The sequence below is a fragment of the Acinonyx jubatus genome, chromosome A3 (genome assembly GCF_027475565.1).
Source record: "Acinonyx jubatus isolate Ajub_Pintada_27869175 chromosome A3, VMU_Ajub_asm_v1.0, whole genome shotgun sequence".
NCBI classification, from domain to species: domain Eukaryota; kingdom Metazoa; phylum Chordata; class Mammalia; order Carnivora; family Felidae; genus Acinonyx; species Acinonyx jubatus.
The window spans coordinates 102618187-102644774 of record NC_069388.1 but is presented as its reverse complement, the minus strand read 5'-3'; the positions used below and the strand labels follow the sequence as shown (position 1 = coordinate 102644774).

The 26588-nt window shown below is 52.5% G+C and overlaps 1 protein-coding gene across 3 annotated transcripts; it reads right to left on the bottom strand.

Annotated features, from left to right (window-relative positions):
* Window positions 1-284: 284 nt before the first annotated feature.
* On the bottom strand, window positions 285-26048 carry MAL (mal, T cell differentiation protein). Of its 3 annotated transcripts, none has more exons than XM_053200965.1 (4): window positions 25741-26040; window positions 6724-6891; window positions 5144-5269; window positions 285-881 (listed from the first exon to the last, which is right to left on the bottom strand). In XM_053200965.1, the coding sequence occupies exons 1-4, from the start codon at window positions 25924-25926 to the stop codon at window positions 807-809; spliced, it is 555 nt and encodes a 184-aa protein (XP_053056940.1). In that variant the 5' UTR covers window positions 25927-26040; the 3' UTR covers window positions 285-806. The 3 variants fall into 3 exon arrangements, with proteins under 3 accessions (XP_053056940.1, XP_026889496.1, XP_026889497.1); XM_027033695.2 differs by having other exon boundaries at window positions 25834-26031; XM_027033696.2 differs by lacking the exons at window positions 5144-5269; window positions 6724-6891 and having other exon boundaries at window positions 25834-26048.
* Between the last annotated feature and the right edge of the window lie 540 nt (window positions 26049-26588).

The following is a 26588-nucleotide window of genomic DNA, read 5'->3' as shown; positions in this document are numbered from 1 at the left end:
TCTGGTAGGAAGAAGACGGGTTCCCCTGGGTTGGCACCTGGCAAGTTTCCAGAGGGGGCAAAGCCACGTGAGACGCCTGGTAGCTGGGGTGGGTGGAGTACCCAGCGACGGGCTCTCGGACAGTGCGTTGGCTGAGCATACACAGCTGAACTGCCATTTGATGCTGCCTCTAGAGATTCAGTCTCAGCCAAAGGATTCCTCAGAAGGAAAGCTGAAACGGTGGTGTTCCTGATACGGGGAAAAGAAGAACAACCCCCCCACCCACCAAAAACACCCCACGAAAGTATCGAACATAAAGGCACTTTATGAAGCATTTCAAAGGTTTATCATCTTCCACCGTGGACATCTGCACATATTTGTTGGGTGAGTTTTACTCCCCATGACAGGTAGACTATCCATGAAGTCTTGGAAGGATGCCCCGGGGGGGTGGGGGGCGAGAACTCAAAGAGGCTTGTGGAAAATTCCAAAAGACAGTTCAAAAGATCCGGTCCGGGAGTCAGCAGGGGATCTTTGTTTTGTGGTCACACTCCCCATTTCCCCACCCCCACATCCCCCTTTCCCAAATAGGAAATGATTCTAGAAAGACAGCTCGTAGTTGGAGGTCAAACGTGGCAAGCCCCCAACCCTGACATGAAGGCATGTAGGAGAGTAAACATAACACCCACAAGAAACAGAGCGTTGCTTTTGCTTGTTTGTTGGTTTTCTTCTTTCCAGCATCGAGAGTGTTTCTGCGTCGAGAATGTTACGCTGGAAGGCGGGCTGATCAGTTAACACCGTCTGGGGTTTGCGGCAAAAGTTCTGCTGCTTTACGAAGACTTCCATCTGATTAAAGAAAACACCGCATGGACCACGTACAGCAGAGTGGCCACGTAGGAGAACACCTGAAACCAAGATACATGGCCATTAGTGGGAGTGCATGGGGAGAGGGCGACGCGTGGGCCATTGACACTGAGCCAGGCGATGACATGGCGCTTGGGAGTGACAGACTGGAAGGGTGCGGGCCGCTGCTGCTTCCTATCATTCCCGCAGATATCCTTTCCTGCCGAGCCCAGATGTGGCCCCAGAGACCCCTCAAATGATACCACTCTTCATGGGAAGCTTCCTTCCCCCACACCTGTGAGGCCAGAATCCACCAGCTGACTCCACTGGCCTTGGCTAAGAGAATATGAACACCTGGGTTTGCTGGCTCTGGTTAAGGTCTGGATGCTGTCTGGTCATCCTCAGACTCCTGCGAGAATGTTATTCTAGGAATCTTAATTTCACAAGCATGAGCAAGGGTGCCAGGCTCATAGGAAGTAAGGACCTGGGACGGGGAGGAGGGACTGAGGCTTCTGCAAAAAGGAGGGGGCTTACTGAGAAAGCTTCTGGAAAGATCCAGTCAGTGTTTTGGCACTGGGAACAAAGGCCCTGGAAATGGGGCAAACGGTCACTTTGTCCCGGTCAAGGCCCTGACTTGCGATGTTCACATGGGCCCCACCTATTCCTATCACCCTACTCTGGGTGGCTGGCCTCCCTGAAGGCTTGCCTGCCCCCAAGTCAAATATCTGCACCTGGTTTTGTGACCTTGGGTGTTGGGGTCAAGAGTTTCCAACCCAGGCACAACATTAGGGCAGCTACGGTTCCATGACTCTTGAAAATGCCCATAAACACCAGCGGTCATCATGCCTGCTCTCTCCCTGCCTCCACACATGGGCGAACTCCTCACCCTCATTGGTCAGAGGCAATGAGTAAGCCGAGTTACTTAATAACCAATATAAGGGAACTCATCCGGGAACCCTTAACTACCATCTGAGAGGAGCGGTTGTACCTGAGTGAGCAGCACCCCCAAAAAACACCTCTCCCTGTCAGATGGGAGCAGCTGACGGATGCAAGAGCCCTGAACAGAAGCTGTCCCCAGCAGTGACAGGAAACAGGCACTTATTTTCCAAGTGAGGTCAAGCAATGGCACACTGGGGACACCGAGAGCCAGGGACGTGAAGGCATATACTTAGGCCTTCAGAAACGCCTCTCCCTAAATGGCTGCCATTATTATTCCCGCTTTCTGCAGAAGTTTCTAGCTGCCCTCAGTTAATTCCCACCAATCCCAGGGATCCCTCTGGCACAGACTCTCTGCTGCCTACAAAGGAAAGAGGGAGAAGCTTAGCTTTCGAGACGGGTCCAACTAAGTATCACAGAGAGGGGTGAGAGGCAGGCCAGATGCTCTCAAAGGCTAGGAATGTGCAGGAGAAGGTCTTGAGGTGCCTCCCCATTCCCGGGCTGGCTACCCCCAGGAAAGGCGTGTTGTGGTTGGGCAGGATCTCCCCTGTGCACTCATACAACTGATATTTTGAATAGAAAGATGTGACTTTACATCGAACCGGACTTATACATCCCCTTCGGCCCAGTGCATCGGCCGGCTGGCAACATTTTGATTCTTGATTCTGGCACTCTTGACTTTGCCTGGGCATGCCCATGTAGATCTCATTCAACTAACAAAAATGGGAGGCGGGGGGGAGACACGATCACTTGTGGCGTGGACAAATAGATGCCGGTGTAGCCACCAGTGGAATGATATACAGCAGTGGGAATAAACACTCTAGTCTCCACCCAAAAATGTAGATGAGCTTCACAAATCTGAGGTTGAAAGAAGGAAGCCAGACATAAAAGAATACACACTGTGTAACTCCATTTACGTGAAGTTCAAAGGCAGGCAAAACTGAACTAGGCAGCTAGAAATCAGGATGGCGGTAATCTTTTGTTTGGGTGCACGGTGATAGCAGCAGCAGGACAGGAGGATTCTGGGAGCTATTTATGATGTCCTATTGCTCAATTTGGATGCTTGTTACACAGAAGAGTTCACTTCATGGAGATTCATCACTTGGGACACTTGTATCTTACTCAACTTCTCTGGATGTACGTTGCATTTAGGAAGGAAGAAAAAGAGAAAAGTTGGAATACAGTAGATCACAGTGGTTCTCAACTAGAGATCTGTCCAGTGGGCAGAGGCAGTAATTCACCCTATCTGGGTCGTTCCGTCACGTGCTGACCCACTAGCCATGTTCCATGCACATTTCACTATTATCTGCAATAAGTTTATGGAAATTGTCAAACGCCTTGCTGCTGATGTCTGTTTGGAGGGAAGGCCTCTGGGGTTGGGATAGGGGGAGGGATGAGGCTCTCTAAGGTGACAGGAAATGAAAGAGAGTCATTTGAAGGATAATGGAGGAAGCGGGTTACCAGCCTCCCAAGGGAAGGAAAAATAGCCAAGGTGCTTCCTGGCTGTGTTAGTATTTAGAAAGCAGCCATCTTGGGAGATGAGCCAATATGGGAGACATTCCTACACTGGGGGACGGCTGAAAGGGTGCCAGGGACCATACAGTGGCCATGTTTCTGGAACTGGAGAGTAGGCTGGGAGCTTAAGGGGAACATGTGGCTTCCCTGGGACAAGGGACCCGTAGACAAGGTTTTCAGTAACTTTCCTCCAGACCCCACCCTCTGGAAGCAGGAGGAACACCTTCACCAAACCCCTTCCTAGAGCCCAACAGTGCCCGTCCCTGTGGGTTTTCTCTCACCCTCTACTCTACTCTTTCCAAAAAGTGGGGACAGTACAGTTTTGGCACCCGGAGCTGGCATCTTGTGATCTATCATCACATTTGACCTCAGGATTTGTACGATTCACAGGTCGACCTCTAGAAATCTGAGAAGCGTGACTTCCTGAAGCTTCTTCCCTATTTTTTACACCTCACTCACGGCTAGAAATACACCTGATATCGTGAGTTTGCATGCTGGTGGGAGCCCACACATGCAGAACTCTGGAAAGAGGTTTTATGAATCAAAACATTCTCCTCCTCTCTGTCATTCCGATTCATCCCATTAAGAAGAAAATCCAGTAAGAAGAAAATTGGTGGACCTCGAAGTCCACCAATGGGTCTGGTCCCACAGTTGGAGAACGTTTCTTTTAGAGCTCAGAGGCCCGCGTGCAGCCTGCACCCTGGCCACACACAGCTGGCACCCCCATCTGTTCTGCTGACGGGGTGAATGAGGCTCAAGCCCCCGGGCCACCCATTGCTTGCTGTGAGGCCTTGGAGGAAGGTGTTCGATATGTCTGTAGTCCTGAGGGAGTCGAACAGGAGTTACCGTCTCATTTCACAGATGAGCAAGCTGAGGGACTTGCTCAAGAAAGTGGTGGAGGCCTGAGCTCTGGCCCCTCCTCCTCCAGCAGGTTCTCAGAGCTGCTAGGCAGGAGGCATCATCGGGAAGAGCTGAAGTCCTAACTGCAGCGACAAACACCCACAGCTGGGGGGTCTGGACACGCTGGGCCCAGAAAGGCTTCTCCACAGCCTCAGTTCCAGAGCCAGGGCTTGGGGAGACACTGGCTACTCCATTTTCCATCCCTGACCTCGCTGCTTCCCCGAGCCTGACTGTGCTTTGAGGGAGAGCCAGGAGACCCAAGTTGCCAAACTCACGCTCCAAACAGGTGCTGAGAGTGTGGATGGGGGAGCCTGGGTGGCTCAGTCGGTCAAGCATCCAACTCTTGACTTCAGCTCTGGTCGCGATCTCACGGTTCTTGAGTTTGAGCCCCACACTGGGCTCTGTGCTGACAGTGAGGAGCCTGCTTGGGATTCTCTGTCTCCTCTCTCTCTGCCCCTCACCTGCTCATTCTCTCTCTCTCTCTCTCTCTCTCTCTCTCAAAAATAAATAACAACTTAAAAAAAAAAGTGGTCACCTGCCCTGGACACCAATAATTCCTGGCCACCTTGGAGCAACGTATCCATGTTCTTGGTGTCCCAGTTCTGCATCTGTGAAATGGGTATAATAAGCACACCTACACCCTAGTGTTATCGTGGGAGTTAAATCAGATCATTTATGGAGAGCTCAGACAGTGCCTGGTGCTCACGGTCATGTCCCTTTTGGAAAGGCATGGACTCCTAGGCCAGCCCAGGCCTGGGCAGCGCAGCACTGACCAGAGAGGGCCAAGGGGAGTCTTGGACACATGCCCTCCCTTCTCCAGGGCTTCGTTTCTTCAGGAATAAGGGGAAGGTTTCATTCCTTCGGAAGTCAGTGAGCTAAGAAACAGAGGGGAGGGCCCAAACAGCCTTCTGCTGACCCTCCATCGGTGGCCGGTGGGAACTGGGAACGGGGGCAAATTGCCTGGGGGACTCACCACAGCAGAGATGTTTTCATGGTAGTGTTTGTAGGTGTAGCCCTCCTGCATCCCGATGGTGGCCAAAGCTTCCAGGACAGAGGCGCTGAGGTAAAACAGGGCAGCAACACAGTGGTAGGCTGCATCCTGCAGGGTCAGGAAAGGCCATCAGAGAGATGGGCAGCTGTGGTCCCAGCAGGGCATGGCTACCAGCCTTGTCCCCTCCTGGCGCGGCTCAGGTCCCGCCCTCATCTTCTGCTACTTCCTTTGGGAAGGAAGGGCCTGCCCGCCCAGACCCCTGCCCCATCCCCCCATTACCATAGCCCAGCCCCCTCCTCACAGAGCTGGTTTCATCTCACTGGTTTGGGGGCCAGAGTCAGGACTTAAGGGAGAAGGCACGCTGCCTTCCCTTGAGGCCGGATCAAGTAAGAGGTGGGGGCAGGGAGGGGCAGCCTGGGATCTAACAGGTAGAAATTGGCTCTGGCCCTGAGAAGTGTCATATGTGGTCCAGTCTCAGTTTAGATGTGGCTTCGGTGACCAGTGCAGGGTGAGAGGCCCAGGCCATGTCCACTGTGGTTTCGTCTTGTTATTGTCAGTTTTTTGGGGGGGAGGGGGGTGGGGGAGCTCCAGGAATGTTTAAAAGCAAGAAAATACAGGGGCGCCTGGGTGGCGCAGTCGGTTAAGCGTCCGACTTCAGCCAGGTCACGATCTCGCGGTCCGTGAGTTCGAGCCCCGCGTCAGGCTCTGGGCTGATGGCTCAGAGCCTGGAGCCTGTTTCCGATTCTGTGTCTCCCTCTCTCTCTGCCCCTCCCCCGTTCATGCTCTGTCTCTCTCTGTCCCAAAAAAAATAAATAAACGTTGAAAAAAAAATTAAAAAAAAAAAAAAGCAAGAAAATACAAAGCGGGGGTTTTGAGTAGCTGGCATTTGGAGGTGATTTCGAAAAGTCTCCGTAGGAGGCCTTTGGAGAGTAAAGGCCTGGCCAAGTGGCCCTGCCCTCTTCCATGGTAAGTAATGGCCAGGTGTCCCATGCATACATTTTACCCCCTTCGTGGGCCTTAAGGCAGAATTTACGCAGTATTATGTCCACGGGCCATCCCCTCCCCCCACCCCCCAAGCCCCTCCTTAGGGACCCTGCTTTAGAAGGTCATCACTGGACACTGGCCAGTAAGCCTGGCCTCACACAGGGCAGCCAAGGGCAGCCTCCGGGACCCTGCCCACCCCCAAGATGGAAGCCAGCCTTCCTGGACGTTGGGAGATGCCAGCAGGCACCTGGCAGGTGCAGGTGGCATGGGGAGGGGTGCTTGGGCTGCTGGTTATCCATGAAAAAGGCAGTCATGCAGGAGAAAGAGCAGGCCCAGTGGGAATTGGGCAGCGACAATCCAGCTCTGCTTCACCTTCTCCTGACCTCCTGGCTGTGGGGAGCCCTGAGAGAGCTGCTGGGGAGAGCTCAGAGCCGAAGGGCTGGCCAGCTGAGCCTTGGAACGTGGCTAGGAGACATCTATGGGCAGCCTCACCTAGCACTGGAAAAGCCAGCTTGCCAGGGGAGAGGGTCCAGCACCCACCCACCCACCCACATCAGCCATTCTGGGCTGGGACTCACCAGGGTGACCCAGGAAGTCTCCCCGCCGTGGGCACCAACTATGTACAGGATGAGCAGGGCTGTGGTGGCCATGAAGCAGAACACAGACACAAACATCACCCAGCCCTGGACCAGGGGGATGGGCACCAGGGACGAAGCAATGAGGATCCACACGAGGCCCCCAAAGACCTGCAGAGGGAGGGAGGACAGGGGTGAATAACAGAGCAGGAGAGCCCATACCCAGGAAGGGCCAGACCTACAGGTCACACTGGGGCATTAGGGGCAGCAGAACAGGAAGGAGGCAGAGAATGGCAGTGGGCACTTTCCTCACCAAAAATGACTCTTTCTTCCCCCTCAAGGCTCTAGCCTGCACTGACCCAGTCTTCCCAAGCCGCTGCTTGCCTGCCTTTGTCATGCCTGTTTTAAATACAATTTCAATTTTTTATTTAACGAAAACGTCTATCACACTCACATGCCAGGCACTGCCCCAAGCACTTGGCAAATATGAACTCCGTTCCTTCTCACAACCCTATGAACGAGGTACTGACCCATTTATCAGATGGAGAAACTGAGGCACGTGGACGCCAGGTAATTTGTCATCCCAAGAAAGGACTTACCTCATCCAGTATTATCATTATTCTGAGGTGACATCCTAGATTAAATCCTAGTATTTTGACATTGAAATATCGTTTCCTTTACGAAAGGTTAGCGACCAGCAGATTCTGTTGGTCTTTACTTGGCAAAATAGATTGGTCACGCTATGTCATAAGCATAATTTTTTAATTTGTCCCCTTCGATCCCCAAGCCCAGGAAGTGTTCTGATTACTAGGGTCAGGGCTGGAGTGGAGAGTCTCTTCAGGTGGCCTAGGACAGGCATGGGAGAAACGCTTCCCTGCCGTTATCCGGAAGATGCCCCTGTTGATGTCCGAAGGCTCAGTGAGCCCCATGTTTTCAAAGAGGTTCGTAAGGACAGTGTAGGGGTCCCGGCTCCCCGGGGACAAAGGCGCACAAATCCAAGCTGGGACCTTCCGTACTTCTTTCTTCCCCGGGAAGTCAGCCTCGTCCACCGTCCCTCACCCAGATAAGGCTGGGACGCAGGCGGAGGGGGCTCTGTAGTCAAAGGTCTCCAGGGTACTTCGAGCATCCGGGGCTGTGGACGGGCTGCCCTCCTAGTCCTATGTCCCCTGCCTTGTGAACTCAAACAGTACCTTGATTCCACCTCCTGTACCTGCTGCCCACCTGCTACATAAGAGACCACTGTCCCTGTAGGTGTTCTCTGAGCCTCTCAGCTGAGAAGCATCAGGAGAGAATCACATTTGAGTAGACAAGTCAGAGCAATGAATAATCTGGAGTTATCAAAACCAAGCTGGGCCTAATGAATCAGATATGGGCATCTCTGACCAGAAAACCTCCTCTACTGTGGAATCCGAGGGTGCCTGAAGGCCCCGGCAGAAGCAGTGGGACACATTTTACAACTTGAAGCCATTGGAGCAAACAGAGAAATACAGCAGGTAAATAAAAATCCTTAGACCACTGTAACATAAGATATGTGTGTGTGTGTGTGTGTGTGTGTGTGTGCAGATTTCATCCAGAGTTGCCTTTAAGATCACACAGATTGCTTGGCCTTTTCCATAACGGGCCCTGACAAAGGGACATGAACATGCCGGTGGCTGAGAACTTGGATGTAGGAGGCCCAATTGTGGCATGGAAAAGTGGGAGAACTCGGCATGCCTGTGTGGAGGGCAGAGGCAAGGGCCTGGGATGCTCCTCTCCTGACCATCCAAGGTGGACCAATCTCAGTTAGTTCCCTGTTCATATGGTCTCAGGGAGCCCTGCCTTTCTCCTTTGCAGTGCCCAGCACAAAACAGGTGCACTTGTGACAATATGGCACTATCCCCGACCATGTGATGGAGGGGGTGAGGTCCCCCTTGCTCACGGCTAACTCCCAGGTGTGGGACACCTTCCCAGCTGTACCTTAGTGTCTGAGTTAGTTAACTTGCCTTCAGGGTCTCCGGTCAGATATATGGGTAAACTGGTACGATTTATGCACCAATCCCAAAGGGACAGTTTGCATTGCATGTGGAGGGGAGAGCGTGGTGTCAGGGAATCCTGTGGGGGACTCGGTGCCTCAGAGGTGCTTATGGGTGGCCAGTGGACATGGCTGTGAGGAACACTGAATGTCACATCAGGAAATGAGTCTTTTTCTTCCTTTCTTTCTTTTCCTTCCTTCCTTCCTTCTTTTAATGTTTATTTCTTTTTGACAGAGAGACAGAGAGAGAGACAGAGCTCGAACAGGGGAGGGGCAGAGACAGAGGGGGACACAGAATCTGAAGCAGGCTCCAGGCTCTGAGCTGTCAGCACAGAGCCCGACACGGGTCTCGAATGCACAAACCGTGAGATCATGACCTGAGCCGAAGGATGCTTAACCAACTGAGCCACCCAGGCGCCCCAGTGATTCTCTTTTTCACTCTCTTTGGTTTTTCTAAGGCAAGAAGGGCTTCGAGTTGAGCCAGGGGTCTGGAGCTCCCCAAGAGCGTGGACTCCAGGAACGGGTAGGCAAAGGTGAACTGGATAATGACGCTGCTTTTATTTTTAAGGTAATGACACAGTTATTTCGGACACAATTAAGTGTAAAAAACATATGAGGTAAGTTGATGCACAGGTGGTCCTGGAAATGGCAAAATCTGAGAAAATGACTCTCAGACTGGTCTGCAGGCTCATGAAACTTAACCTCTTTCATCTAGGTGTCTCCCTGTGTGGCTTGGGGGGTGGGGATCGAAGTCAGAGTGAAGCCACCGCATTGAGGGCCTGCCAGGGAGTCCTGAGTATGCACCAGGTAGCTTGGATGCTGAGCATGCAGAGGGAAGCTTTGAGGTAATCCAGACACTTGACCTGCTTTTGGCTCTCTCTCTCTTCTCTCCCTCTCGCAGGTTCCTGGAGCCCATGGTAAGAATACCTGTCCATAGGAGCAAAGCCCACCCTGGGTTCAATCCCGGCCCCTGCCCCTTGGTAGACCTCGGGACCCTGTCCTGCCTTTGGGTGTACTACCTTGCAAAGATCCTTTTAAAAATTATGCTTTTTCTTTCTTTCTTTTTTTTAATCTTTATTTATTTTGAGAGAGAGACAGAGTGTGAGCAGGGGAGGAGCCGAGGGGAAGGAGACACAGAATCAGAAGCAGGCTCCAGGCCCCGAGCTGTCAGCACAGAGCCCGACGTGGGGCTCAAACTGTGAGATCCTGACCTAAGCCGAAGTTGGTTGCTCAACCGACTGAGCCACCCAGGCACTCCTATGCTTTTTATTTCTTTGTGTGGTTTATCTATAGCAGTAAGTTTCATAGTAACATGGTGGGAAGCAATTCTCTTTTAGACAGCTTTAAGGAGATATAATTCACATAGTATACAATTCACCCATTTAAAGTTACAATTCAATGGTTTGGGGATATACACAGACATGTACAGCCATCATCCCCAGACCAATTTTCGGCCATTTTCATCACCTCAGAAGAAACCCGGTAGGGGTGCCTGGGTGGCTCAGTCGGTTAAGTGTCCAACTTTCGATTTTGGCTCAGGGGATGATCTCACGGTTCATGACATTGAGCCCCACGCGGGGCTCTTGCATTGACAGTGTGGAGCCTGCCTGGGATTCTCTCTCTCTCTCTCTCTCTCTCTCTCTCTCTGTCCCTTCCCCACTCTCTCTCAAAAATAAATAAACATTAAAAAAAAAAAAAAAAGGAAAAAGAAACCCTGTGCCCTTTAGCTATTGTTTCCTTCCCTCTCTCTCATCCCTAAGAGGCCACTAATCTACTTCCTGCCTCTGTAGATTTCCCTATTCTCAACTTTCACATGAGTTGAATCACATAGTAAAAGATGGGCTTTTGCAACTGGCTTCTTTCCTTTAGCATAATGTCTTTCAAGGCAAGCAATGCTCTCTCAAGGGCACCTTTAGAAAATGTCTCCACCATCACAGCACGTCCCACGGTCCCGTTCTGACCCCCACCATGGGGGGGGGGGGGAGACACTGAGTGAATGTATCCCATTTCTCTGGAGCCTCCAAGCCGCAAACAGCTGAGGAAGCACTGATTCGCAGGGAGGTTCCTAAAGCAAGCATGCGGCGGTTCTGCCTGTCCCTGGAATGTATTTTAAGTCACACATCATATGAAGGTAAGGTCCTCACAGCACGGATGAAGTGATTAGAACCCGGGGGCGGGGGGCAGAAGACTGGTAGGGGCCTGTCCTGCACCCCTCACAGCCCTGCCCCTTGGGGTACCCGGGGCGCGGTGGGGGGGGGGTGGTGAGAAAGGTGCAGCCGCAGCTGCAGGAAGGGGCCGCAGGCTGGGGGGGGGGGGGGAGGCATAACAATCGCGAGGACAGGAGGGGTAAGTGGAAAAAGATGAGGCTGAGCCGAGGAGGGAGTCTATTCCTAGAGGCAAGTCTGTGGAAACGGGCCCTGCTCTCGTGAGAAGTCCATTGCGGGGGCCCGTGGGAAGCCAACAGCTGCGCATGCGTGGAGGTCTCCGCTCTCAGCCGGCCAAGGCCAGCGCCCCGCAGCGCCCGCACCCCGCACCCCGCCGCGTTGGCACCGCCAGCGGCTCGCTCGCGCTGGTGGGGCGCTCCTCCCAAGCCGCTGGCGGAGGCCGCAGCAGGAGCCAGTCTCTTGGGCCTCGGCTTCCTTGTCTGCAAATGGCAGTTTGCAGCTGTGTCTCCCCACTGCAGGCTGGGGCACACTGGCCGGCACTGCGGGTGTGAGTGCGAAGCTTCTGGCGCTGTGCCCAGCCACAGCGGGGGTGAGACACTGTTCACCCCGGAGGCCAACAGCCCTCAGAGACAGAGGCGGAGGCAGCCAGTTTACAGTGCAGGGTGGCAGCCAGCCCTGAGTGGGCAAAGCGTCTTGGACTGGTGCAGGGCCTCAATCGAGTCTTGAAGGGGGGGTAGACTAGCTGGTTACCTGGGCCTAAGGGTCAACAAGGAGTGGCTTTCTGGAGGAAGGAAGGATAATAATATAATATAATATAATATAAGTAATAAATATATAATATAAATAATATATAATATAAATATATAATATAAATATATAAAATACATTATAAATAATAAATATATAATATAAATATATAATATAGTATAAATAATATATAATATAAGTAATAAATATATAATATAAATAACATAATATAAATAAATATATAATATAAATATATAATATAATATAGTATAAATAATAAATATATATAATATAATATAATATAATATATAATATAATATAATATAATATAATATAATTAATATGCCAAGTCCAGAGAATGCTGAAGCAGCAGTGAGGGCTTCAGAAAACCAGGGAGCTGGGCATAAGGTAGGCAATGAGAGGGGAGAGTGGCTGGAGATGGGGCTCAAGAGGGGGTGAGGCGCAAGACAGAACTGATTGCCAGGCCAGGGTGAAGGCCTTTAAGGCCCCATTGCGTGGAAAGCTGGGGTTCAGTGTGAATCATGGGGCAAAGCCAGTGCCCGCCCCACTTCACCTACTAAGTGTGCAGAGAGCAAACAGAGAGAGCAAGCAGAGCACCCACACCCGGGGAGATAAGGCATCCTGGGCAGGGAGCAGTCCACCCCATCCTGGCCTCAGGACCCCACTGGCCAAATATTTGTCAAGAGAAAGGGGTAGGTGAGGGTTCAAACATTTCCCTTTGTAAAGAAAACTCCAAGCAGCTCCCAGCTCCCAGCTCCCAATGCTGAGAAGCAGTCATTTTGAAACACAAGTGGAGGCATGACCCCAGTTTCCATTCGTCTCTGTCAACAGGCTGGACTTCCCACAACCCTCCGCCTACACCCAGGTCACTGTCTTCCATAACTGAGATGGTGCCGCTGGCTAAGGTGGTGGCAGAAAACGGTCTCTAAATTGGGCGGCCCGGGAGTCATCTGCATTGAGCTCTCTCTGTGGGGTCCCGATCCACATGTTGGAAAATGGGGGTGGGTCTGGGCTAATGCACACGGTTTGCAATCCTCACTCTACACGAGAATTGCCTGGGACAACCTGAAAACACAGTAATGCCCAGGGTTTGACTCTCAAGTGGAGAGAAGGAGAATTATAGCACATGGAACAGACGTCCCAGGCTGTTTGCCAAAAGCCTTAGAACCCATTTCCACAACACGAGCCGTTAGATTATGTTCTGGTAATTCCTATCAAACAGAATACCAGCTGGCTCCTGTCTCCAGTGCCCAGCTCGGCTGTCCCGTGGTGCCAGTTGAGACACCTCTCCAGTTCCTGACTGGGCTCTGGGAGCCCAGGGGCAAAGCTCCCTTACCTCCCCTCTCCTCAAGCTTCAATCCCTGTCTTGCCTTGAATATGAGATTAGCTGGTCCTTGGGTGTCAGGCAGATGTATCTGTGAATGGGAATGCGCTGGAGATCTGAGGCCCCTACCCCTGCTGTTTCCGGACTGGAAACCGCCTGTTTTTAAATCAGTCCAGTTTTAGATGCTGAGCAGGGTCGAGGTTCCCTAAGAACCAGGGGTGATATAAAAAACCAGACCAAAAAATTTCAAAGACTTAAACGACTTTATAAATCGTGGCCTGCCCAATCCAATGATTTTTGTGGAAAAAAATTTCCTCAGGAGACAGTCTTCAGGGGAGCTCTTGTGTAAACTCAGAGAAGCTTCTTAATTTTTCTTTCGGAATTAATCCACAGGATTAGCAGGCTAGCATGGTTAAGGGTGTAGACTTCAGAGACTGAGTTACCAAGTTTCAGTCTCAGCTCTGCCACTTACAACAGGATGGCCTGTTGTCTCTGGGCAAGTTACTTAACCTCTCTGTTCCCTATTTGAAAAATAGCGATAACAACAGCGCCTACCTCATGGGATGGGGGTGAAATGGGGTTATGTCTGTGGAGTGCCTGAAAGATGGTACGCAGTCCGAGCGCTCGCTGTCTCAACTGCCATATGATGAGGCAAAACCTCGTCTGTCACCATGTGAAAATTCCAGTAGGTCTAGGATCTCAACATGCACAATTATCCACTCCGAACCCTACTGGGACCCAGAATTTAATAATAACTTCAGAGGTGCCTGGGGTAGCTCAGTCAGTTGAGCATCTGACTCTTGATTTCTGCTCAGGTCATGATCCCAGGGTCGTGGGATCGAGCCCTACGTCGGGCTCGGTGCTGAATGTGGAGCTTGCTTGGGATTCCCCACCCCCGACCATCTCTCTTGCCCTCTCCGCCTCTTGTGGGCGCGCTCTCTCTCTCTCTCTCTCGCACAAGTAAAAATAAAATAAAATAACTTCAAAACCATTAAAAAGAGAAAAACTGGTGATCTTCTAGAAATCTGAAGTTGAGAAAAATGTGTCTGCCTTTGTGGAAGGAAACACAAAGGACATTAAAATATGAGAGAGGCTTCCTTCAAACAATGAGCCTTGGTTCCAAAGGGGGGAAAAGGAATCCTCCAGCACATTCTTGAGATTCGTGTGGTGTTTCCATTGCTTGACCAGGGATGAAAGAGTTCTACGTCCACCATTGTGCAGTGTTTCTGCTGCACAACTGGGATAACCGAAGTCAACTCAGAAGAATTGCTCAAATTCTCTGGATATTTTTCTGGATATTTTGCTTTGTCAGGGTCTTCACAAGCAGACACTTTTCCAGTAACAAGTCAAGGCGTGAACTAAAGAGGACTTCCCATTCAGGGCTTTCCACATACACACATACGCCTTGGAGCCCCGCATCGGAATTCCCAATGGCTCTGAGGGCATGGTGTGTGTGCCCTGAAGGCACATCTGGACAGGAGTTTGTAATTCAAACTCTTGAGGAGGAGAGGAAACTTATTACCGAACACAGACTGTGCATCTAACACTGAGCTGTCTTACCACTTTGGTCAGGCGGTCACAGATCATCTCCCCAGGAAGGCAAAGGAAAGATGGCCACACCAGAGGAGACGGGTCCCAGCTGCTGTGAGCTCCGAGCACTCTGGCCAACAGGCCGGAAAGTAACCTCAGTTTGTGTTTCTGGAAAGGTCCATACTCGACTGGACTATTTCAGTAGTCAGGGGTTATTGCAATGCCAGACAGGCATGTTGTGTAGGTGGTCTGACCAGTACAATAACTGTGCTGGAGGAGAGACTCAACCAGCTCTAGGGTTGGGTGGCTAAAAAGATTCATCATTCTGTGAGTTAGAGCAGAGGGTATTTGTGTGTGTGTGTGCATGCGGGTGTGAGTGTGTGTACAGGCTGGTTATGGATGAGCTGTTGGAGAGCAGGGTTGTGGCAGCAAGGGGAAGTCAAGGGGACAGAAGCACCAGGTGGTAGGAGAGGGCGCAGAGCGAGGCCAGAGGGAAAGACCAAAACCCCAAGACCCTGAAGCCTTTCCCATACTTCCCTTGGCTCCTCAGAAAACAGGTCTGAGAGGAAGACGGGGGGACTCTTTTCCTGTGGAGACAAGATGGCCAGAGGCACACATGTGGGGCTTATGCCAGCTTCTCTGGTTCTTGTGTGAGCCCCACCTGCCTGGTGGAGAGGAACTCGGCTCCCAGCAAGTCGAAGGAAAAGCTCCCTTCGCTTGCTCCCTTGCTCACCCACTCATTTATTTATTCATTCATGCACGTAACAGATGCTGAGTGCCCCTGACCGTGGCCAGTAAGCACCGAGGCAGGTACACCTACGGAGGTAGACCTTATCCAAAGACATGCACTAAAAACAGAGTCCATCCCTCCCTTCCAGTCTTGCTGCCAGGCTCCACTGGAGCGGCTCTGGCCCGCCAGGGGCAGAGTCAGGTCCTGGTAAAAGTATCGGGACCCCAGTGAGGGTGACCAGCTCAACACCTCTGCCTGGGAGAGGGACAGAGCCCAGCAATTTGAACAGATCCCTTATTCTTACCCTATAAGGATGTGTCTGGGGGGAGGGATCAGAAGGTTTTCCATGTGCAGACCCCTGCCCCCCTCTGTCAACTGGCAAGGCAGCTTATGGGGAATCTGACCTCTGAGGCTACTCCCAAGGCAAACACTGGGAGTGGTGTTGAGGCCACCTGACTCAGTTTACTAGTGCAAGTTGCTCTGCCCTCCTGGCCCCTTCATCAGCAGGCTCATCCTTCCAGAGGGACACATCATGCCATTATCCCTCCCAAGGCAGGCTTAGATGGTGTCCTTTTGTCTAATCTGGAGGTAAGGCCAGGACTCAGGGGGCCTGGAGTCGGTTTGTGAAGAGGGAGATAGAGACTTGAGATTCAAAGGGATGGGGGTGAGTTCAGGTCTGCCGTCGACATCAACATGGTGGGTGTGAACTGAGAAAAGGCCCCTGTCCAGGCCTTCGATCCCACTTCTCTCAAGTCCCAGGGAGATCTCTTCCACAGTACCCATTACCCCTGTACTTCAGGCACTGGCCACTGCTTACTGATTAATGCTACCTCCTTCCCTATGCGGAGGACAGTCACTCATTCCTGAATGAATGAAAAGTTCTCTCAGGTCCACAAAGCTAGGGGCTTTCAGATAAGCATGTCCTCGTGTGAACGGAAAAGTTTCCTAACCACACCTACACCCAGGGGCTTTACCCAGTGGGATGAACAGAAACTAGGAGATTCCATGAAAAGTACCAGCAAGCTACCTATAAAAGAGCAGCAAATCCGTGCAACTACTAGACCAGACGGGAGTGGCTTCAGTGCAAGAAAAACAAAAGGTACTAATGGGAATCACCAAGGAGGATAGCAATTTGGTGAGCCACCGAATAAAACAGTTGTGGATTATGCAGGGCAGGGAGAAGGAACCGGCCACCTACAGGGCCCGGGGCTTCTTTTCAGGGTCCTGGGGGTTCTTTCTTGGGAATCGGTGGTAACTGTCAGTTTCACCTTCCATCTGCCCTTGGGAACCGGTGGTAACTGTCAGTTTCACCTTCCATCTCCCCTTGGGAATGGGTGGTAACTGTCAGTTTCACCTTCCATCTGTCCTTGACTCCTCTTGTGATTCATAAATATTAGCCAGGTGGGAGGCGAGAAGTTAGCCCCTGTCCTACCCATGCAGGCTAACGACAAATGCTTCGGGGTGCACAGTCTGTGCTGGGAATATGGCCGGACTTAGGGTCCAGGCGGGAGACATACCCCAAGCAATGGCCTGCAATACGGGTGCCATATGGCAGGATCCGGGTGCTCTCAGGGTGGGCACCCCTGGTGGAGGTATGAGGAAAGCCCAGGCCTGAAGTATAGAGGACTTAGTCCCACCATGCCATCTGCACTAAAGGAAGACCTTGAATGGAGACCAGTGGAGGACTATGGGCTGGTTCTGGAAAGAGTCCTAGGACACAAAAGCAAGGTGGAATCCTTCCTGCCAGTCCCCTCCACCTAACTGTGCTCGGCTTATCACCAGCCACAGGGCAGGATGGAGGCTTGGGGAGGTGAGGGCACACTTTTGTGCCAGAGGCTGCCCTCTTCCTGAACCAATGCCCTTCCAAATGGTGATACACTGACACTGAAGACAAATCATTTTTGGAAAGCTTAATCCCAGGCTCACTGGTAATTGGTTCTTTCCCCTTGGGCAGGCGCAGCAATGTGTGTGGCACTGAGAAGTCACAAAGCTGGCACCAAGCTGGCAGGGTGGTACATGAGAGAGGCTTAAGATATCTCCCGCCTCTGAGGCAGAAGGCAGGGCAGGACTGCCATGGCCTCCCGTCCCCCGGGCCACCCCATCAGGCTGGCCAGGGGCAGCTCTGAGCAGGGGAGCCAGAAATAATCAGGCTGCTAGGAGGGCCCTACAGAGGGTGGTGTCTATGCAGTACTTGATGACCCCAGAGACATGGCAAGTGGGCCCTCAACAGCCCCACCCACTTCCAAATCTCACGCACCCTCTGCCTCTACACTGCCCGAGAAGGGCATCGAAGGCACAAGGTGGCGTGGGATGGGTCTTATGGTCCCCACCGTGCAGTTATTTTAGCAGGGATTGGCTAGTTGCTCTCAGAGCAGGTGTTTGAGTCATTAGAAAATTAATAAGAGTTGTACTTAATAGCTATTCAGCAGTTACTACGTGCATCATGTTATCTTAAGAGCTTTGTGCATAATACTCCTCACATCAATCCTTGAGGTAGATGCTGTTATATCCCCATTTTACTGATGCAGAAACTGAGGTGCAGTCACAGGCTCACATCCCCACAGCTGCTGAGTACCAGCTCTGACAGGCTGGCTGGGGAGCCTAGGGCAGTTACCCAAGCCCACCCACAAGCAGGTCACCATGAAATCCCGCCCACCCACCATGTCTAGGGTCCCTTTGGAAATGGCCGGGAGAACAGCCACAGAGAATGATAGGACACTAGCCCATTAGCCTTCACCCTGCTCCCTCCCAGCTGCCCTGGGTCCAGAGAGAATTGCAAAGGAGGTGGCTTCTGGAAGCAGGCTTCCCCTCCCCCACTCCTCCGCCTGCTCAATGGGCTCTGTTCTTTCAGAGGAAAAGAATACCAAGGTTTGTGTTTAAGACCAAAAAACAAGCAAAAGGTCAGAACGCTGAAGGACATCACTCTCTTCTGCAGGCACAGGCCCGTGGTTCTCATCCCCGGGTCCATCAACAGGATGTTTGTCATGACCTGCACCCCCCCCCCCCCCACTCCCCCGACCCCTACTAACAGGTACAACCATGCCAGCTTTCACTTCCTTCCCCATTTGCTCCATTCCTGGACTGTCTACCTGCGCCCCGCCCCCCTCGCCCCTTAAAGCCTGGATTCTGGGTTCTCTTTAGGCCTTCTTCAAAGCTGGATCCAGGAGTTTTAGGGATATCCTTCTCCTCTCTCCCCCCTTCCCCTCTTCCTGCCCCTTCCCTCCCAGCCCAACTGCATTATTCTAACAGGAATCCGGGGCTATGGTGTGGAATTTCAGGTCAGCTGAGCCTGGCCGTGCCTCTTCCCACTGCCCGTGCATATCAATGTGTGATGGCTCACGACAAGGCTTTTCTTTTAGCTCCTACATATTTTTCTCAGGCCTTAGGGAGTTGTTTTGCCCCGATGTGGGCAGAACATTAGCTATTAATGAGGTGGGAGTGGTAGAGAGCCTGGGGCTAAGCATGGCGGAAAACCAATGCCCGTACATGACCCTGGAAAATAATCATGCGGCTGGTATCCAGCAGGAGCCAACTAGGAGCTAAACCTTTCCACCAGAATGTAGAAGGTAAGTCGAGGCCCCACAATGCAGAGAGTACCAGGAACCTGCTCCAGGACCCCAGGAATAATCTGAAGCCTGTGAGGGGTCAGTCTATACTTGTCCATGGCATTAGTGCTTTAGGGTCTAGGGGCGTCGCTTATTTCACTCACTCACTCACTGTCCTCACATCCATCAGCACCGCAAGAGAACACCCACTGGAATATTTTAGTGCCCCTCTCTGGTGGCCTTTGGTCCAAACCACAATGTCCACTATGTCCAGGGACCGCAACTTGAGAGCCCAGAAGGAAGCCCCAGACAGGCTTGTGTTGGGGGTGAAGGTGGGGCTCAACGATGAGTCCATTAGGACTTAGCCCCCTAGCCCGATGCAGATCTCCACTGGCTGGCCCCATCCCACCTCAAGGCAGGCCCCAGGCCCCGTGTGGTCCAATCCCCAGCCCCCTGACCCACCCACAGCCCTTCCCTGAGGATGTGCCTAAGCCCAGAGCAAAGCCAAGCCATTCCAAAGGCTGTGCAGAACCGGCTTAGGCTGGCAGCACAAGGCACTCCCCCCGCCCCCCACACACAACCTTTGCAGGGCACGGCAGGTGTAGGTGCAAATAGTCAGCCTTTGTCCCTGGCCCACCTTGAGTGACCCGGTGAGAGCTCTCCCTCTCCCCTGCAGTGGCGTCTGGGATCCTCCCACTCTCTCCCGAAAGCACTCAGAGAGAGAGGATGCCTCACATCACTCTGGGTATGACCCCATCTGCATCAAGCTGGGGAATGACCTATGGAAAGCAACCTTTTTCAGCGTAGCGTGGTTGTGATGGCATATGCGTGACCACGTGGGGGCTGAGCCCCATCATCACGCTAGGCAGTTTCCAGAGAACAGCTCAAAGTCATTTTCTCCTGATCAAAGCAGTCTTCTGGTCCTCTGGTTCTTGAAAAACCAGAAAAGTCACTTCTCAACTCCAAGAACAAACCCCTCTACCTATACTTCTTCCCCTCCCTGTAGAGAGGAGGAAAGGAGAAAAGCAATATCCTTACCCACTTCTAAACAGCTACAGAGAGGGGCCCCCAACGCAAAACAAGGACACAGGGCCAGGCTCAGTGGGCACAGCCAGTGAAGGCCACGCTCAGCCGTTGTCCTGAGATGGCCAGCAGGGTCAGCCCCCACTGCCTTGTGACTATAGAAGAGATCCCTGCCTGGGGCAGCAGGGAACTTTCCACAGGAGCATAGGGGGTGCCTGCCTTGAACCGAGGAGAATATTTAGGGCACCTGGCTCCCTGCCCCAGCCTCTCACTGAGAACTGTCTCCACTACCCTGTCCTCGACAACATCGAGGGGTGGGCTGGCTTACCGACTGCCCCTCCAAACCTTGCTGAATCAAAGGCTTATGAAATGCAGATTCTTGGGCCCAGCCTCGACCTAGTGACCCAGATCCTTCAGGATGTATTTGTGACAAGCAGAGCCAGGGGCTGTGAGCTCCCCAGTGGCTCTGAGCTGCCCCTTCACTCTCTGGGGGAGAGAAGGGAAGAAGGGAACCAGGCCTGCCCAGGGCTGCCAGATGGACATGGCCGCCCTTTCACGATCCTTTCTGCTGCAGGCAAAACTTCCTCGTGGGTGTTTGGGTGAACGCAGAAACCTGGATGTGACTTGCTGTCACTACAAGAAGTGCCACCCTGGAGACTGAGTTACCAGGGTAAGCTGCGCACCCCCCCCCCCCCAATCCGGCTCGCCCAGCCTCAGTCTCCTCCCAGCTCCGATAAATTAGGTTTCTGTGATTCTACATCTCTTATCTCCTGTGAGTTCTCCTGCTGTCTTCTCCACGTAACCAGAAGGTGGACCACCCACCAGAAAACTGCTTTCCCATCCTGCTCCCACCCCACCCGCACCGCCCAATCCCGGCTCTGTAGGGCCGCTGTTCCCAGGCAGGTGAAAATCTAGGGCAGGTCTCGGGACTTGTCTGGTCACTCTCAAATAATGAAAGTCCCCAGTCACTTTGGGTCAGGGAAACGGCCTCATTTTACTGTGTCCGGTTCACTGGAAGAATCACAATGACAAGCCCAACCCGCGTGCCCCACCCCCCGGCCCCCGCCCTGCTCCACCCCACAAGGTGCACCCCAGGAGCGGTGGCTCTCAGCAGTTGACCCTACTTGTCTGCGCTCCCCAAGTCTCTCTTCATTCCCAGCCATTCTGTCAGCAGTTTCTCCTCTTTTATAGGCTGGGGAGGAGGGAGCTGAGTTAATGGTTTCATAACCTGTTTTCTGGCATTTCCTTTACAAGTTCTGAAAGGGCGGGGGGGGGGGGGGGGGCGGCTGTTATCTCTCCTGGCACTTTGTAAGAGAAGTTTCCTCCGGCCCTGGCCAGAGCTGAGACAAAAAGCATCCTATGTTAACCTTTGTTCTGTGAATGGTGGACCAAGTGTCACGAAGGCCCTGGCTTAGAAGAGAAGAGGAGGAAGAGGAAACAGCCTGCGGTCCCCAGAGGAAAAAATCCTCCTTGGGTGGGGACAGGGGAACAGGCCAGAAGCAAAGCCCTGGGTTTGCTCCCGTGTTGGGAGACGGGACGTCCCACCCCGAGCCTGCCCATAAGGGGGACACCAGTGTCCCTGTGGCATACAACAGCCGTACGGCCAGTGTGACTCTGATGGTGCTTGGCGCTTGGACAGGCGGAGTCCCGCCACCTCGCTGGATCTGCCTTCCACTTCCTGCGACGACCCTGCAGCGTTCAGAGGTCTGGAATGGGGGCGCTGGGCCAGGGTGAGGTTGCCATACACCCCCACCCGTGCCTCGCCGGAGCCACCACCCTTCCCTGTCCCTGTGGGCAGTTTCCTTGCCTTGGGAGGGGGGTGGGGCTCCACCCTGTTTGCTTGGACGCTGGCATCTGTGACTCCCAAGCTATTGGGAGGTCAGGCGTGGGCGTGTGAACTATGACTAATCAATTCAATGGACTACAGATTTTATACATACCCAAGCATTTCACACCCACTGGGTTCGCTGAAAATTACAAATTCTGATGTTATCAAGTGTGGCATGGATGAGGAACAATGGGGGCTTGTTTAGCTCCAAACTTGTACAATTTGGGGCCCTTCTTTATTAAAGAATACCAAATGAGGCAGGGTCTTGGAAGGGACCTGAGCTTAATTATGCTTCATCAGCGTCCAGGTCCCTCTGCTTCTGGAGTATGGAAACTGGAATTACCCTTTCTGGACAGGGATGCGGTGACATCTGGGGAAACAAAAGAGGTGCATTCCCTATGAACCAGGAGGTCAAACCCTCCCTTTGGGAAGAAATCCCCAGCAGGTAACTAAAGAGGCACATACAAGAATGTTCTTGGCAATGCAATGGCAGAAAGCAACAAATCGAAAATAGCAAAATGTCCATGAATAGCAGACGGGATAAACAGTAGCAACCTGTGTAAGCCTCAAAACAACTTTGTATGAAAAGCCTGCTGCAGTGGGATAGGTAATATGTGTGTGTGTGTGTGTGTGTGTGTGTGTGTGTGTTGTGTGTGTGTGTGTGTGTGTTCTTTTTTCACTTTATGAAAAGTGAAAACTTAAAATAATGCCATGTGTAATCTGCCCATAGTTAGGTATGCAGTGAAGGTCTAAATAAACCCTGCTCCGGGGTAATGAACACTACTACATTCAGCCTCGAGACTGCCCCAAGGATGGAGGGAAGAGAAGATAATGGTGGAGTTTCCAGTGGGCGTGGTGCCATCTGAAAAGCTTTATTTCCCTCATACTAAAAGAAAATAAGGCCAACTATTAAGATTTGACAAACTGGAATGATAATTATATGGGTGCCGTTCCTGTAATATGAAATATTTCTTGACGTTTGCTTCTTAAAAAATTTAAGTCTACATAACATAAAGTCAACCATTTTAATATATATATATATATTTTTAATTAATTTATTGTTTTTGACAGCGAGAGAGACAGAGCATGAGCAGGGGAGGGGCAGAGAGAGGGGGAGACACAGAATCCGAAGCAGACTCCAGGCTCTGAGCTGTCAGCACAGAGCCCGACGCGGGGCTCAAACCCGTGAACCTCGAAATCAAGACCTGAGCCGAACGAAGTCAGACCCCCAACCGACAGGTGCCCCCAAATTACCCATTTTAAATTGACCAGTTCAGTGGCATTTAATACACTCACGTCATGCAACCACCCCCTCTAACTTCAAAACATTTTCACCACCACAAAAGGAAACCGGGCCCCTTATCCCTCTCATCTCAGTCCCTGGAAAACCACCAGTTTGTGCTCTGTCTCTATGGGTTTACCTATTCTGGATATTTTATATAAATGGAAGCATACATACGTGACCTTTCGTGTCTGGCTTCTTTTACTTAGCATTGTGTTTTCAAAGTTGATCACCTTTGTAGTATGTATCAGTATTTTTTGTTCCATTCTATGGTTGAATAATACTCTACTGTATGGATATATCACAATTTGTCTCTCCAGCCATTGCACTGGGGCTGTTTCCACCTGTTGGTTATTGTGAACAGTGCCTCTAAGAACATGCGTGTACGTGTACCTGTTCAGGTCCCAGCTTTTAATCACCTTGGTTAAAAACCTAGGCATGGAATTGCTGGGTCAAATGGTAATTTTTTTTTTTTATTCAGGAACTACCAAACTGTTTTCCAGAAGCAGGTGAGCCATGTTACATTTCCATCAGCAATGTGTGAGGGTTCTAATTTCCTCACATCCTGGCCAGCACTTGCTATTTCCTTTTTTCTTTTTTAATAATAATCACCATAATTTCATGTGAAATTGTACCTCATTGTGGTTTTTATCTCATTTTCCTAATAATGAATGATGCTGAGCATCTTTCCATGTGCTCCTTGGCCGTTTGTACAGCTTCTCCGGAGGAATGCCTATTCAAGTTTGTTGCACATTTTCTAACTGGGTTGTGTGTCCTTTTGGATAGAGGTTGAGAGAGACCACTGAGGCACCCTAGGTCTCTCAGGAAGCTGGGGGGAAAGGAGGGAGGTGAGGGAGCAGGGCAAGGGTCGAGGAGAAAAAAAAAAAATCACTTCTCAGACAGCCGAGAGGAAAGTTCCAAGCAGGAAAGAATTATTTCTTCCTGAAGCCCCTACTATGTCAGGTCACAAAACCGCCCCGGGAGGAGTAAATTTCCACTAATCCATGGTTCTGAGATTTCCCACCTCCAGCCTTCCGCTTTCACTTGGTGGGTTTTGGCAGTGGGGTATCCTCCTGTCCCCACCCAGCAGATCACCCTGTTTGGCTCTGCCTGGCTGGGCGGTTCCTACCCTCAGGAGCACTCCTTCCCCTAAGCTGTGATACCGAGAGGAGGCATTGGGAGGCTTGTCCCCTCGGTGAGGCCAGCACCCCTCCACCCCCACCTGCCACCCCCTGCGGCCACCTGAGCCCATTCTTGTCAGGGCGATAGGAGGATGGGGACCCGGTCTTCTGCCTGGAGCTCAAGTAACACACTCTTTCCTGATTCTTGTTTTAGTGTTCCTCGAAGAGCTACAAAGGCAGAATCAGCCACTCACGAGGGCAATGTAAGAGACACTAAGGAGACCTTTTGCTGCTTAAAAATCTCCCTTGCCCCATCACACCTCAGCATCAGCCCTCATCTCTTTTGGTTATGAAACTCCTGCCTTTGTAAAGAGTAGCCTCTGAAGGAACCACCCAATACTTATTCCCAAGCCGCAGGTCTATATGCTCTTCAGAAATCCAGCGTTCGGCAAGCACAGGCTGACTGTTGAGGAGAAGCACTCAGATGAGCCATCTGGAAAAAGAATGTTCCAGGGGATGCAAGCCCCTCCCCTCTGGGCCTATTGTAGGTAGGGCTGGGCTTAGTGGTGTCCAGAGTTCCTTCTAGATGTCACTTCCTTGATTCTGGCCAGCTCCAGGTTTTGAAGTCATTCTGGATACATCCAGGTTTGGGCTCAACCCAAGTCACACAACTGCAAGGATACGGTGCCCCAGGGAACCTCAGCCCCCTTGGCCCTTTCCTCCACCATCTCCACGGAGACCAGAACCTGCTCCCTTTGCTGTTCACACCCTCCTGCCTCCAATCGGACAGAAAGAAGCCGGGGTCCCGTTTATTTTTACACAGTCAGGTGTGGGCAGTTTCTTTTTCGACCGACTTTCCGGGCGGCCACTTCTGAGATTGGGGTGCAGGGAAGGAGTCTCTGTGACCTCAACGCACCACACCCACAGAGTAAACACACCATGCCCTCTCCCAGGTAAGGGGCCGCAGCCCCTGCGGAGGTTAGGCTGAGGGCGGTCGGAACTTCCCCACAGGGTGATCACTTTACCAGAAGCCTAGAGTAGGAAGCGCTCTCCGAAGCCGCCGGCGGCGGAGGCTGTGCGGCTCGGGTTTAAGGAACGGCCAGACGCGGGTGCAGCGGGGTTCCCGCTGCTCAAGGTCAGCCGAGGCACAGGACCGCTCAAGGCCAGTCCCTCTCTCTTCCCCCCACCCGTCGCGCAGGGCAGAACGACTGCAGCGGAGCAAACCACGCCTGTTTATTTCCCCGATCAAAGTTGTGGCAAGTACGGCCACTCGCCAGAAACTTTCAAAAGCCAGAAGAGAATAATCCAGATTCTGCCCCTCCTACGACACCAACCCAATCTCCAAACCTCGGCTGGTAACACGTACTCGGGTTTCTTTTGATTTTTTTTTTTTTTTTTTTTTTTTTTTTTGTTTTGTTTTTAAACGAAATCCTAACCCAGGGAAAAGCTGGACGCTTCTACAAGGACGTCGCCCTCCAGGAAGGGCATACTCGGCGCGGCACCTGTGAAGCGGTTTGGGAGCGCAGCTCTGGAACGGGCGCGCTACAAGTGGACCCGGGGCCTGTTTCCAACATCTGACCCATCCTGGGAATTTGGTTTTTCCACCGAGGTCCTGGGGACTGTTTACCCCATTGCCCTTGGCTAGAGGGGGTCAAACGACTGGAAGGTGGGAGGAGAGAGACTTTTTCCTCACTGTGGCCTCGCTACCCAGGTTCTCCGGGGACCCGCGCAGCCACCACCATTCCGCCCCTTCCCTAGCACAGGCGCGGGCGCGCCGGCGACTCACAAACTCTAAGATGAAAAGCAGGTCCGGGAAGGTGGTGAAGACCGCGAAGCCGCTGGGCAGGGTACTGCCACCCGACGCCGCTGCGGGGGCCATGCCGGCGTGCTGGCGTCGGCCTCGGGTCTGGACGCGCGCGGCTCCGGCTTTGCACTGACCACTAGCTCGCTCTGCGGAACCCAGTGGCCCGGGCGCCCCCGCGCGCGGGTTAAGAGTAGGGAGCCCGGGGTCGAAAAGGGAGGAGCCCTGGTCACCGCCCGCCCCGTCCCCGCCCAGGTCCCCGGTGCGCGCCGCGGGCGCCGCCCTGCCCCACCTGGAGAGCGCGCCGCGGGCTTGCGGAGCTGGAGGCGGGAGCCTGACTCCTGCGACCCACTCCGGCGCCACCCCCCATCCGGAGGGGGACAGAGCCACTTTGGCGAGGCGCTTTGCACGCTTTGCACGTGGTCACCATCCCTTGAGAAAAACAACCGTCAATAACTAGGCCCCGCAAACTTCCCATTGTGACACCCCTAGGGCCACCTCTGCTTTACCTGTTCTTAAGTTGGTGTCCTTCATCTTACCTCTGGGCGCGATGATACGCGCGACCTTCACGTTCAGGCTCAAGGTGGGAAGAGTAACCCTCGGCTGCAGGCTGGCGGTCTGCAGGGGCGTCGAGACCAGCTCTCCCACCCACCCCTTCTCCCGTCTGAGCGTAGGGGGCTGCTCTCCGCCGTGTGACCCCTGGGGGAGGGCTGCTGGTGGTGGTGCTGGGGCAAGTCCGC

Bases quoted from the DNA above. Each gene is read 5' to 3' on its own strand.
- MAL (XM_053200965.1), bottom strand. From the start codon at position 25,926: ATGGCCCCCGCAGCGGCGTCGGGTGGCAGTACCCTGCCCAGCGGCTTC. The intron at 5,270-6,723 runs GTGAGTCCCAGC...CTGACCCTGCAG, and splicing joins AGACTTCCTGGGTCACCCTG to GATGCAGCCTACCACTGTGT. The intron at 882-5,143 runs GTGAGTCCCCCA...TCTTGGTTTCAG, and splicing joins ATGAAAACATCTCTGCTGTG to GTGTTCTCCTACGTGGCCAC.